Below are 14,117 nucleotides of genomic sequence, written 5' to 3' on the forward strand. Positions count from 1 at the left end.
ATATAGCAGATAATAGACCGTGGCCAGGTCAGTACAATAAACTCGGGTCTCCAAAAGCCACCCCATTGGGGGCAGTGCTCTCTGGAAAGAAATCTGATGAAGCCCCATGTATGAGAGATCAGAGCTACTGCAGATAAGGGGGTTGTAGTGAAACATTAATATCTTGGAAACAAATAAGAATTATTTTATTAATCAAAAATACAAAAATATTCTTGCAGATATACCATAAATAACATATATTTTGATTCACAACAGCTCCCCTTAGATAAAACTTATTAGGGATCCTTTATACAGTACAGTTCCTTTCCTAAGAAAATGGGAATCACATCTGTGACCTATAGGAAAAAAAGAGAAAAAAAGGCATCTAACAAAATGTAATTGCCATTAAGCAGGGGTCCCCAACCTTTTATACCTGTGAGCAACATTCAAATGGAAAAAGTGTTGGGGAGCAACACAAGCATGAAAAAAGTTCCAGAGGTGCCAAATAAGAGCTATGATTGGCTATTTGGTAGCCCTTATCTGGCAGCCTACAGAAGGCTCTGTTTGGCAGTACACTTGATTTAAATGCAACAAAACTTGCCCCCAAGTCAGGAATTCAAAAATAAGCACAGGCTTTGAGGCCACTGGGAGCAACATCCAAGGGGGTTGGTGAGCAACATGTTGCCCCTGAGACACTGGTTGGGGATCACTGCCATAGAGGGTACAAGCAACAAAAGAACAGCAGTTACACTGGCCTTACACAGGCAATATTGTGTGCCAATTGAGCCCATGTATAGGAACAAAATACTTGCCTGCTCAGCCAGACATCAGTTGGGCAACCTGGAAAACCCCATGGGACAAGGACTGGATTGACTAAAGCAATCTTCTTCTGACTGGTCCATACAGACCCTAATCTGATCTCATTATTGGCCTGAATGCCAAACTTCTGCCTAATCCCAATATGGACTACCAATCATTGACCTCATCCAAAAGGAGATCTTGATCTTGAAGTGATTATGATAGATACTTACACCCCAGTCATCTACATCTACAATGAGTATTTGAGGAGTCAACTAGAATAAGGAGTAATCTAGTCTTTTCACAGAGATGAGTAACGGGGTGGGCAAGGTGGACCTAGGTCTGTTTCTTTATATTAATATAAATATCCAAGATAAGATATTGCAGGATCATGCATGAAAATGCTAGCATGACCTTTGTTAGTAACATTACCATGACCAGTCATACTCTATAAGGTAGAAGTACAAGGATGTTTCCTATGAACATTCTATCACGTGCATTTATCAGAGTCTTCAAGCGTTACCCAAAAGGTCTAAGTCATCTTAACCAAAGTTGAAGTCCTGAATCCCAACCAGTAGATATAGACAGACATCAGAGCTGCAAGCTAGCTCATATAGCAAAGGCAACGTGACGGTGAATGGGACACCTAAACTGGAATTAAGGTATGTTCACAGCTTGGTCCTCTGTAAATACTGGGATCTTCTTGAATTCTGGTTGTTTCTTTAGGAAGAGCTGAGCAAGGATGTGATCAGAGGTGGCATGGAAATAATCATCCATATCCAGGGTTTGTAGCTGGGGAACAGGAAAACATATTTAGTAAAGACAGCACAACCAATATATTTTCAACATAGACAATAATGCATATTTACACCTATATTTGTGACCTACAGCCCTTATATTTGCCTACTTGTGTCTGTAATTTACCCTCCCAGATTGTAAGCTCTACGGGGCACGGACCTCCATCCTCTTGTGTCTTTCACTCTTAGCTTATTGCAACTGTATCTTGTATTTATTTGTATTTATTGTTATACTGTGTATTTATCTATTATTATCTTAATAACCCCCTGTTTGTATTAATGTATTCTACTGTACAGCGCTGCGTACATAAGTAGCACTTTATAAATAAAGATATACATACATACATATTTATGCTGACAAACATTTTTCTGACCTAGGATTCTATGTTTTTGTCTATTATACCTCTTTACACTTGGGTTGCTGCACTCGAATTGCACTGGGTGCACCAGAACTGTGAACATAAAGAGGTCATCTTGTTGCCCTGTATATCCTCAAAGCTCTAGTGTAGCATGAAATATAATTTCCCCTTTTGGGTTATCATTTTTTTAATATTGATTTCTATAACCTTTAGTGTCTAAGCCAATGCAAAGCATATTTCTCAATCCCTGCAGGAACCAAGCTCGAAAGAGTCTATTGAGTAATGAATGTTGCCTATTAGAGTAGTGGGACAACATGCAAAGTGCAAAAAACAGGGCCTTTTGTAACCTATTTGTTTTTAACTCTTCTCCAGGTTTTATAAAATAGGCCAGGGCTGTCCAATTGGAGGCCATGGGCTGGATATGGCCCTCCAAAGGGTTTTTATGGCCCCCAGTTTTCTCTAGGGCTCCTAGGGTCATTGTATGACCATCATCATTTTAATATAATCCGGCCCTCTAACATGCTGTATGGGAAGTAATCGCCCACTACATGTAGTAAGTTGGACAACACTGAACTAGGCTATAAAAGTTAATGTGAACTGACCATTTCAGCCTCAGGCTTTTCTTGTAAGTCTACAGTTAACACACATTCTAATAATATTTGCATCATTCAGTGCAAGGAAAAATGAGTTGCTCAATAAACACATGGACAAATACACAATTTGCTACAAGTGTTGCTAGCACTTTAGCCAAACATAGGTCTTAGGCCATTTACTCATAGCTAAATATAAACTGGTAGATGTAACACACCTGGTTCCCAGTGCTGAAGGCCAGTATCATCAATAAATCTTCTACACACGCGCTTTTGATGTAATGCTGAGTCCCAATTGGAAAGAAGAACACATCGCCGACGCCCACCGTAAACTCAGAAACAGGCTCGTCCCCTACAATTCCAATCTGTAAGCAGAATTGCTTGGTTAGTAATTCATTTCTGGTTTGACAAACAAAGGCACAGTATAAATTGTGTTAGTACAGCCATTCTGTCCACTGTGTTTGGCAATGGAAAATAACCATTGTTTGCATTTGGCAGTAATGTTTATAATTCATTATTAAAAGAGCATAGCACCAAGCTGTTTTGAGGGGGTCTAAATAGGGGGGACCACCCAGGCCTTGTGTAGTGGGTCTCTTCCTTTATTAATTATGCTCAGTGCTAGTAATTATGCTAGCTAGCTATCCAAGTAAAGACACTCTATTTCCTTCTGCAATTATATTTAGCCTGATATCCACTGAAAGGTTCTCCACTTCCTTTAGTAATTATGCCCATCTAGCTATCCAATGAAAGGCTCTTTACTACCTTTAGTAATTATGCCTAGCCAGCTATCCAATCAAAGGCTCTTTACTACCTTTAGTAATTATGCCTAGCCAGCTATCCAATGAAAGGCTCTTTACTACCTTTAGTAATTATGCCTAGCCAGCTATCCAATCAAAGGCTCTTTACTAACTTTAGTAATTATGCCTAGCCAGCTATCCAATGAAAGGCTCTTTACTAACTTTAGTAATTATGCCTAGCCAGCTATCCAATGAAGGCTCTTTACTACCTTTGGTAATTATGCCTAGCCAGCTATCCAATGAAGGCTCTTTACTACCTTTAGTAATTATGCCTAGCCAGCTATCCAATCAATGGCTCTCTGCTACCTTTAGTAATTATGCCTAGCCAGCTATCCAATGAAAGGCTCTTTACTACCTTTAGTAATTATGCCTAGCCAGCTATCCAATCAAAGGCTCTTTACTACCTTTAGTAATTATGCCTAGCCAGCTATCCAATGAAAGGCTCTTTACTACCTTTAGTAATTATGCCTAGCCAGCTATCCAATGAAGGCTCTTTACTACCTTTAGTAATTATGCCTAGCCAGCTATCCAATCAATGGCTCTCTGCTACCTTTAGTAATTATGCCTAACCAGCTATCCAATCAAAGGCTCTTTACTACCTTTAGTAATTATGCCTAGCCAGCTATCCAATGAAAGGCTCTTTACTACCTTTAGTAATTATGCCTAGCCAGCTATCCAATGAAAGGCTCTTTACTACCTTTAGTAATTATGCCTAGCCAGCTATCCAATGAAGGCTCTTTACTACCTTTGGTAATTATGCCTAGCCAGCTATCCAATCAAAGGCTCTTTACTACCTTTAGTAATTATGCCTAGCCAGCTATCCAATGAAGGCTCTTTACTACCCTTGGTAATTATGCCTAGCCAGCTATCCAATCAAAGGCTCTTTACTACCTTTAGTAATTATGCCTAGCCAGCTATCCAATGAAGGCTCTTTACTACCCTTGGTAATTATGCCTAGCCAGCTATCCAATCAAAGGCTCTTTACTACCTTTGGTAATTATGCCTAGCCAGCTATCCAATCAAAGGCTCTTTACTACCTTTGGTAATTATGCCTAGCCAGCTATCCAATCAAAGGCTCTCTGCTACCTTTAGTAATTATACATAGCTATCTATTCAATGGAAAGTTCTCTACTTTCTTTAGTACCCTTTAGTAATTCTACAATGGCAGCCAGATAATGGAAGTTACTTGTATTTCTATGTAACCAGGGAATTCATTGGAAGCTAAATCTTGTCTTTTGCCATAAATGAATAAGCCTGTAAAGGTAAATTACCTGACCACATCCACTGATGACATATCCCATCTCATGCGCATTGAAGTGGAAATGCGGTTGCCTGAGGCCATTTGAGAATATCCGTAGGGTCCCGAGGGTGAGTGTGTCGGCGTTCTAGTCGGGACAAAGGAAACAGGATTAGAACATTCCCCTAGCATTTCCCTGAGGCCTCCAGTACTCCTCTGACTTTGCTCTTTTTCTTGTCCAGTTGAGCTCTCCTGAACTTGGATCAAATTGTAGGCAAATATAATAATGTTCTATGAGCCTCATTCTCTTGGGTTCAACTGATGGAACTACAGAAACTCAGTGGTGTCAATTAGGCCACCTCTCATTTATTAAGGGGCCCATTTACTAACCATCTGATTTTTTTTCTTGATTTGGTTTTTAGGGAAAGAAAATGCGATTTACTATGTGTCTAAACAGCTACAAATCCAAATCCGACCATTCGCCACGTTAAACTTGTCAAGTTTAGGTAGAAGTCAATGGCACAGGTCCCTTTCCATGAAGATCCTTCTTTTGTCACAAAACTTTAGAGGTTTTGGGTTTTTGACACTGTTTTCTTGTGCAATAACTCAAAAAAGTCAAATTTTCGCAGCGAAAAGTCGCAGCGACTTTTCCTTTCCTGTTCCATTTGCCAGGGCACTAGTCACTTTACTCAACAAATGAATCAGTGAAATAAACAACCATTTATTGGCTCAATTTACAAAACATTTAAAAAAAAAGATTGCAAACATGACAAACAGGTGTCTCCCAGTGCCTCATGGTACCCTTACTCCGCCCTCCTAACGCGTTTCGCACCATTGGGTGCTTTATTAGACTTCCTCTGATGAAGCACCCAATGGTGCGAAACGCGTTAGGACCTATCAGCAGGATATAACTTTAGATTCTCTTTCTCAGTCTAACAATTTTGCTGTGCACTAGTCACTTTGCCTACTGCCTTCCCAGTTCTACATAAGCCAATACGCGTTTCACAAAAGCAAACACAGGGAATGTTTGTTACCTGCTTTTATCACTATTGTAATGTGATGTCACAAATAAGGAAAATAAAGACTTTTTTTATCATTATAATGGATGTGGGCGGCCCTTCTCATTAAATGGCCATACTTGTTGGGAACCATTGGCCAGAATATCGGTAGGAGAATGGCCTAATAATTGTATGGGGTTTATTAAACCAAGGTTGATGATAAAAATTCAAACTCAATAAAAAGACATTTTAGATTTACCTGGTTTAGAGATTCACTGTAGATTTTTTCATTCTCATTTAAGCCAACTCCATTCTTGCGATAGCGCGCCCACTGAATGATCCCCCCCGGGAAGATAAATTCTCTGGAGCCTACAAGAAAGGAAGCAGAAATTACAGAAACTCTCAAACTAAATTCATGTAAACAGTTCTGAGCACTTCTGCAATTAACATGTTTTTATTAATTTTATTATTGTATTGTATTGTTATATTTTTATTATCCATTATTTTATTATTTTCAATTTTTTTAGTTTTCAGGATATTAGCAGTTTTTACACAAGAGAATGGAACTGGAATGACAGCCCCTGTTCTCTCTGTCCACAGCTGGCATAAAATGAAGTTAGTGAGCAGAGGAAGATTGTGACATCTGCCTTAGATAATGGCAGTCTAGGTAAGACTTAAAGTACAGGTACGGTATCCGTTATCTGGAAACCCATTATCCAGAAGGCCATCTCCCATAGATTCCATTTTAATCAAATAATTCAAAATTGTTATAGATTTATTATTATTATTATTATTATTGTGGGATCTTATTTGGCATCAAGTACCTTGTACTTGATCCCAACTAATATATAATTACTCCTTATTGGGGGCAGAACAGCCCTATTGGGTTTATTTAATGGTTAAATGATTCCCTTTTCTCTGTAATAATAAAACAGTACCTGTACTTGATCCCAACTAAGATATAATTACCCCTTATTGGGGCAGAACAGCCCTATTGGGTTTATTTCATGGTTAAATGATTCCCTTTTCTCTGTAATAATAAAACAGTACCTGTACTTGATCCCAACTAAGATATCATTACCCCTTATTGGGGGCAGAACAGCCCTATTGGGTTTATTTCATGGTTAAATGATTCCCTTTTCTCTGTAATAATAAAACAGTACCTGTACTTGATCCCAACTAAGATATAATTACCCCTTATTGGGGGCAGAACAGCCCTATTGGGGTTATTTCATGGTTAAATGATTCCCTTTTCTCTGTAATAATAAAACAGTACCTGTACTTGATCCCAACTAAGATATAATTACCCCTTATTGGGGGCAGAACAGCCCTATTGGGTTTATTTAATGGTTAAATGATTCCCTTTTCTCTGTAATAATAAAACAGTACCTGTACTTGATCCCAACTAAGATATAATTACCCCTTATTGGGGCAGAACAGCCCTATTGGGTTTATTTAATGGTTAAATGATTCCCTTTTCTCTGTAATAATAAAACAGTACCTGTACTTGATCCCAACTAAGATATAATTACCCCTTATTGGGGGCAGAATAATCCTATTGGGTTTAATTTATATTTTAATGATTTTTTAATAGACTTAAGGTATGAAGATCCAAATTACAGAAAGACCCCTTGTCCGGCAAACCCTTGGTCCAGAGCATTCTGGATAATGGGTCCTATACCTGTACCTGCCTAGCGCCCCCCCCCCTTGTGCCCTAGGTAGGCGCCTCTTCTGCCCACCCTTAGTTCCGGCCCTGCTTTATGTCGTTCCTTAATTCCTTATCCTTCCCAAGAAAGTGGGTGCTGTACAGCTGAGTTATAATCACAACTGCAAACAGTGATTCATACAATTACAATATCAAATCCATATCCTTGCAATCACACCGATAGTGATGTAGTAAATACCTTTCAGATCATAAAAGTACTTCCAGACAGAAGAGTTGGCCGACTGCTCGTAGTTGGCGTTTTTTATCAGCTCGTTCAGGTTTGCAGGGAGGTTTACTGCTTGATCTTCCAATTGCTTCTCAAATGTCCTGATAAACTGCACCCCTCCTTCAGGCTGAAACGAGACAATAACACAGTTCTTATGAGTGGAATATAAGTCACTCGCAGAATAAAAATGTACAATGCAAACAAGTTTGCCTTTATAGGTTTTTGTAACCCATTTAGTGACCCATTTACCCGAGGTAAAACAATCAAGCTCTTGATAGTATGTGTATGGGCCAATGGGTGTGTTATAGAATGGAAAATGTATTCAAGACAGTTTGGGGAGATTAGTAGCCCTGACTGATATTAATTTGAAGAGATCCCTAAAAGTATGGAGGACAACAAGAGAGGTTTCAAGGAAAAGCTGTAGCTCAGTGGCTTCCCCAGTGCTCACTATTAGGTTGATGATACGAATTCCCCTTTTGAATGTAGCCAGAAGCCTGAGACAACCAATACCGAAGGAAGCAGCCATTCTTTATGTGTACAATTTACTTCTTGGTAGAACTTGTGAATGTGACTACTACTGTTACCTAAAGTAGTATGAGTAGCAATGAGAGGAGGCAACTGACTCCTTATATAGGACAGAATGATTCAATTTAAGTTCCTCCATCAGAACTATGAGACTACAAAGGATGGGTGGTCGACCACTATCCGATTGCCCCAGATGCCAGGGCCTGAATGCCTCCTTCCTTCACTTGATGTGGGAATGTCAACCTCTACAAGTTTACTGGAAGGATATGATCCAATAAATGGAGGAAAACATGGCTTTCCCTAATATGTGTACTCCAGAAATATGTCTGTTAAGGTGGCCATACACAGGCCAATTCTAGCTGTGATATTGGACCCTTAGACCGATTCGGCAGCTAATTGTATGGGCACTACCGATGGGCCTGCCCGACCGATATCTGGCCTTAAATCAGCCAGATCTTGATCGGGCATGTTTAAAAATTAGTTGGATCAGGGACCACATTGGCTCATTGATGCGGTCCCCAAACCGACGGACGCCTATACCCGTCATTCTAATTCTAATAAATAGCCCAATATCGCCCACCCATAGGTGGGGATATCGGGAGAAGATCTGCTCACTTGGCATGTATGGCCACCTTTAGGCTTGATGGAGGACTAATTTCCTCTGAATAAAACTAGTTCTTTGATAGAATTTCCTGTCCTATGCTAAGAAATGAGTTATTATGTACTGAATGGGAACTACGGTGCCTTTACTCGCACACTGGGTCAATCTAGTAAATAAATCTCTAACCTTTATCAGACTTACCTACAAAGGTCAGGGCTGCCTGGCAAAATGTTAGAAGATATGGACCCCCTGGTCAGATATTTACCCTTTACAATAAAAAAACATCACCAAAGCTGTTCTGCTTTAGGCACAAACACTGTTTCTCTGTCATTTTTACCAACCTTCAGTGATCTTGAAGCAATATCTTCTGGGGTCCCAAAAAAAGCATCATCTACATCAAGGGTCCTCAGTTCGTCATGAGTAGTGAAGAAGAGGATGAAAAGACAGTCTTCGTCACCCACGCTCTTCACCCAGTGCAGTGTGTTTTTAGGAAAGAAAATGACCTGCCCGGCAGTAACATTGTAGGTGGTTACCGTACTGCCCCCTTCGTCTACAACACCAATCCATGCTTTCCCCTAAAGAAACAAAGTGAACAATGGTGAATAAGTGATTGCTACATCTCCCAGTATAACCAAAACTGGATTCGTTGCCTAAAACTCATTTCCTCCAGCCCATTTATGAAGCTTTGCAGACACAAACTATCCGATGTAGCAAAGCAGAAGGTTCCTTACCATCTATGTTATTATATACAGGTATGGGATCCGTTATCCGGAAACCCATTATCCAGAAAGTTCCAAATTACGGAATGGTCCTCTCCCATAGACTCCATTTTAATAAAATAATTCTAATTTTTGAAAATGATATCCTTTTTTTCTGTAATAATAAAGCAGTACCTGTACTTGATCCCAACTAAGATATAATTACCCCTTATTGGGGCAGAACACCCCTATTGGGTTTATTTAATGGTTAAATGATTCCCTTTTCTCTGTAATAATAAAACAGTACCTGTACTTGATCCCAACTAAGATATAATTACCCCTTATTGGGGCAGAACAGTCCTATTGGGTTTATTTAATGGTTAAATGATTCCCTTTTCTCTGTAATAATAAAACAGTACCTGTACTTGATCCCAACTAAGATATAATTACCCCTTATTGGGGGCAGAACAGCCCTATTGGGTTTATTTAATGGTTAAACGATTCCCTTTTCTCTGTAATAATAAAACAGTACCTGTACTTGATCCCAACTAAGATATAATTAATCCTTATTGGGGGCAGAACAGTCCTATTGGGTTTATTTAATGGTTAAATGATTCCCTTTTCTCTGTAATAATAAAACAGTACCTGTACTTGATCCCAACTAAGATATAATTAATCCTTATTGGGGGCAGAACAGTCCTATTGGGTTTATTTAATGGTTAAATGATTCCCTTTTCTCTGTAATAATAAAACAGTACCTGTACTTGATCCCAACTAAGATATAATTACCCCTTATTGGGGGGCAGAACAGCCCTATTGGGTTTATTTCATGGTTAAATGATTCCCTTTTCTCTGTAATAATAAAACAGTACCTGTACTTGATCCCAACTAAGATATAATTAATCCTTATTGGAGGCAGAACAATCCTATTGGGTTTATTCAATATCTAAATGATTTTTAGCAGACTTAAGGTATAGAGATCCAAATTACGGAAAGATCCTTTATCCGGAAAACCCCTGGTCCCGAGCATTCTGGATAATAGGTCCCATACCTGTATATGTTATAGGATATATACGTTAATAAAATGATAACTTTATGGTTGTTGTTCAGCCATAAAACCAGTGACACTTGTATAACAATAAAACCCATAAATGCTATAAGGACAACGATACAAACAAGACTCACATACCTGTAGCAGGAACCCGTGTTCATTCGCATTAAAATGCCAGTGTGGGACTCTCAGTCCTTGGCTCACAATCCTTAAGGTGCCCAGAGTCATTTTGGATTCATGTTTGTTGATACTGGTTCCAAACCTCATTTCTGCCTCAGTAGAGTAATCCTTTGGGTTGTTCCGGAATCGTGCCCACTGGATGGCACCTCCTTCAAATTTAAAAACCTTGAAAATATATTAATTAAAAATTGATTTAATCAATGGTGCGATGAACTACATAGAGCATAATCTCTTGCATAGAATACTCCAGCCAACATCATTCACCAACTTTTTGTGGCACAAGTTGTGACTGAAATGTTGGGGTTCTAGATCAACAACAAAATGGCCCAAACAAGTCAATGAATGTGTGTTCTACTGGAAGGCCAAGGGGCGGGTGGCGATAAGCTTATGAATGAAAGTATCTTCCTATAGACAACTTAATTTCAATGTCTTGTGAATACACATGGACATCTCAAGATGCGTTGAATGGTTAGAGTAGGTACAAACCTACTAGTCCTACACCCCAATCAATAGTTATAAAGCCCACTATGCAGTCAGACTGTGCAGTAAGACAATAAGTGTGATAAACTAAAGGCAACAATGGCATAAATAACATGTAAACGCTCATATCAGACATACTAATGGATTATGGAAAGTATCTTCTATCTTTATTTCAATGCAAGGTATATGGATAAAGTTCGTGCTGGAATTACACAACCAGTCCTAGGCTGGCAGTTGCAGAACTCATCAGTGACTAATATTATTAAGAAAATGATATAATACCTGTTGCTATGGGTTACTGGCCAATATATCCAGTATTAGTAAGTGAACAGGAATATCCATAAAAAACTGTAATTAGCTTCCCTATTAAAATTTAGACCTACCTTGGATGTACCAAGATGATTCAGAAAACTGAAGCGACTGTCAGCTTTATTCTGTGAAGGCTTTTCCTCCACCGCAGAATCCATCATGTCTTGGCCAGGTTTGGGACCAACTTGTCCCACGTAAACTAGAGATAATATCAGTACTCCGATTGCCGTGGTTATCAGGCATGCCAAAAAGCAAACCAGGAAGATCTTCATCAGGGAGCAAGAGGTTTTTTTCTGGAAAATAAGTGGGAAAATGTTCATTTCATTCAGGCATGGTTCTCAAATGTCCAAATTGGCCGTGACATTTTGCCATTTGATGCTTTCGTTGAGCTATGAAATTTCTTATATTGGCTGCTCTAGACTAAAGTGCCTTCCTTCTCCTGTGTGCTAGCTTCAACCCTGATCATTCATTGGCTCTGAGGCAATGTCACTCTCCTCTCCAATGGTGTCCACTTGTTCTCTGGTTCTGCACCTTCCCTGTGCTTCTAGATCTCTTTTCTCTCCCCTAGGGTTACTCCTTGCACCCATTTCAAAGATAAAGAGACACACCCACATAGAGAGATGGACCAGCCCCTAGTTAATTGGGTCTAGCATTAAGTTATATAGCCCTTTCCATATAAACATACAGAATCATTCAGGTGATGTAATAAATTTGGCAAAGCTTGGTTGCTGTGGGTTACTGGACCTCAAGCAAACATTATAACTTTTACAATAAATCCCGAATCATGTTTCAGGTAAAAGAGTTTCAAAAATGGGTTACTAAAGAACTTCTTTGATCACATAGTCTACAGAAAATGGAATGCTGGACTGGTATTATGTGGCAATTTACTGGTTTTCACTGCTCGATCTTTTGTTTCCTGCAGCCCCACAGTTTGGAGTTGAGTTGTCTTCTAAGGTTGCTGAGGTCCATCTGAAAACTCACCCTAAACAATATGGGGACCCCTACAGTTGGTTAGGAATCCCTGGTTTAGATATGGAGGGATATGAAAGCATATAAACGCAATGTTATAGCATGTGTAACTCATTGCAGCAAATTATCTGGCCTGTTGTTTAAAAAGTGACACCTGATTGGTTGCTAGTTTCCCATATGGATGTACAGAAGCATTCAGGTATCATTTTTAGGGATTAGGGTTAATGCAATAAATGTGCCAAATATTGGTTGCTGTGGGTTATTGAACCTCAAGCAAACTTTATGAATTTACTGTGAATCCAGAATCAGGTTTCTGGTAAAAGACATTCAAAAATTGATTACTTAAGAACTTTTTTTGATCAAATAGTCTACAAAAATGGAATGCTGGGCTGGTATTTGCCAATTCACTGGTTTTCAGTGCTTGATCTTCTGCAGCCCCACAGTTTGGAGTTGAAAGTGTCATCTAAAGTTGCTGAGGTCCAAAAGGAGACCACTACAGTTGGTAAGGAATCCCTGATGTAGAGGGATATGGAGGCATATAAAGGCGATGTTATGCCACGTGTAACTCATAACTGCAAATTATCTGGTCTATTTGAAAGCAAACACCTGATTGGTTGTTTCTTTTTAAATTGAGAACAAATACAAAACCTACAAAGCAAAGTGCAGCATTGTCTGCGAATAAAATACATACCTGTTCAAACAAATAAGGATATGGATAATTATTCTTCGGTGGAATTTTAGATACCATATTCGGGTGTCCCTCTTCCTGCATCTCAAAGCCTGGGTTCTCCATAGTCAGTTGACTAGTTGGACCTTGTAGGGACGCAGCTAGTGGAACGTTACAAGAAGTCTGATGTGGGACTTGCTTCCTCCTTACCCTTTTTATAGTTGACAGAAGGAAATAAGTGGCCTGTGTTTATTGTGTGTGACGATTGCAACAATCACAATCAATATTGCTCTCCAAAACTCTCCATCACTGAAGTTCCTCCATAAATGAGTCACAGTGATGCAACAAAGCCGCGCAGCAGGGACACTGACTGAGAAATGGGAATTTCCCAACTCCTGTGTGCATTGGGCCACATTAAACACTTATGTATAGCTGCAAAGCAATTTCATGTAGTCAAGGGCGGTATAAGAGCAGGGAAAGGTGTGCCTTGGGCGAAATGATCCCCGGGGCTCATTTATTACAAAATATGCACTCATTCTGTGTTTTTGGGAACAATGCAGCTTTATCGCTCATATAATAGACACCTGCAAAATAGTCTTTTAGTTGTAGGTCCATGTTGGTAAAATTGCATGTAACGTGCAGCAAATCAGTGGTGTAATTGAAGATACTAGGCCCACTTGAAGATCTTTGGGGGCTCAGCACACCTACAGGCAGTCTCCAATCCCATGCATTCCGCCCACCTCCCTTCATGGCTTTGGGCTCTGCTGTATGGTGGTTACGCTGTTTGATGCAAACCTGTGGCTGCTATGAAACTTCCTATATTGGCTGTTCTAGACTAATGTACCTTCCTTCCCCTGTGTGCTAGCTTCAACCCTGATCATTCATTGGCTCTAAGGCAATGTCACTGTCCTCTCCAATAGTGTCCACCTCTGCTCTGGTTCTGCACCTTCCCTGTGCTTCTAGTAGGGATGCAACAAATCCGGTCTCCTTTTTAGGGACTAGGGTAATAAATACAGAAAAGGTTGGTTGCTGTGGGTTATTGGACCTCAAGCAAACCTTATGACTTTTACTATAATTCTCAAGTCATGTTTCAGGTAAAAGAAATTCAAAAATGGATTACTAAAGAACTTTTTTGATCACATAGTCTACAA

The 14,117-nt window shown here is 39.5% G+C and overlaps 1 protein-coding gene across 1 annotated transcript; it reads right to left on the bottom strand.

The window, feature by feature from the left end:
• Nucleotides 1-630: 630 nt before the first annotated feature.
• On the bottom strand, nucleotides 631-13,152 carry LOC100485773 (uncharacterized). The gene is given in 9 exon segments (NM_001371823.1): nucleotides 631-1,569; nucleotides 2,742-2,888; nucleotides 4,592-4,705; nucleotides 5,815-5,924; nucleotides 7,460-7,613; nucleotides 8,954-9,187; nucleotides 10,500-10,706; nucleotides 11,405-11,623; nucleotides 12,991-13,152. Coding segments are annotated over 9 exon segments (1,422 nt in total). The 5' UTR covers nucleotides 13,093-13,152; the 3' UTR covers nucleotides 631-1,434.
• Nucleotides 13,153-14,117: the final 965 nt, after the last annotated feature.

Source organism: Xenopus tropicalis, chromosome 1 (assembly GCF_000004195.4).
Source record: "Xenopus tropicalis strain Nigerian chromosome 1, UCB_Xtro_10.0, whole genome shotgun sequence".
Taxonomy (NCBI): Eukaryota; Metazoa; Chordata; class Amphibia; order Anura; family Pipidae; genus Xenopus; species Xenopus tropicalis.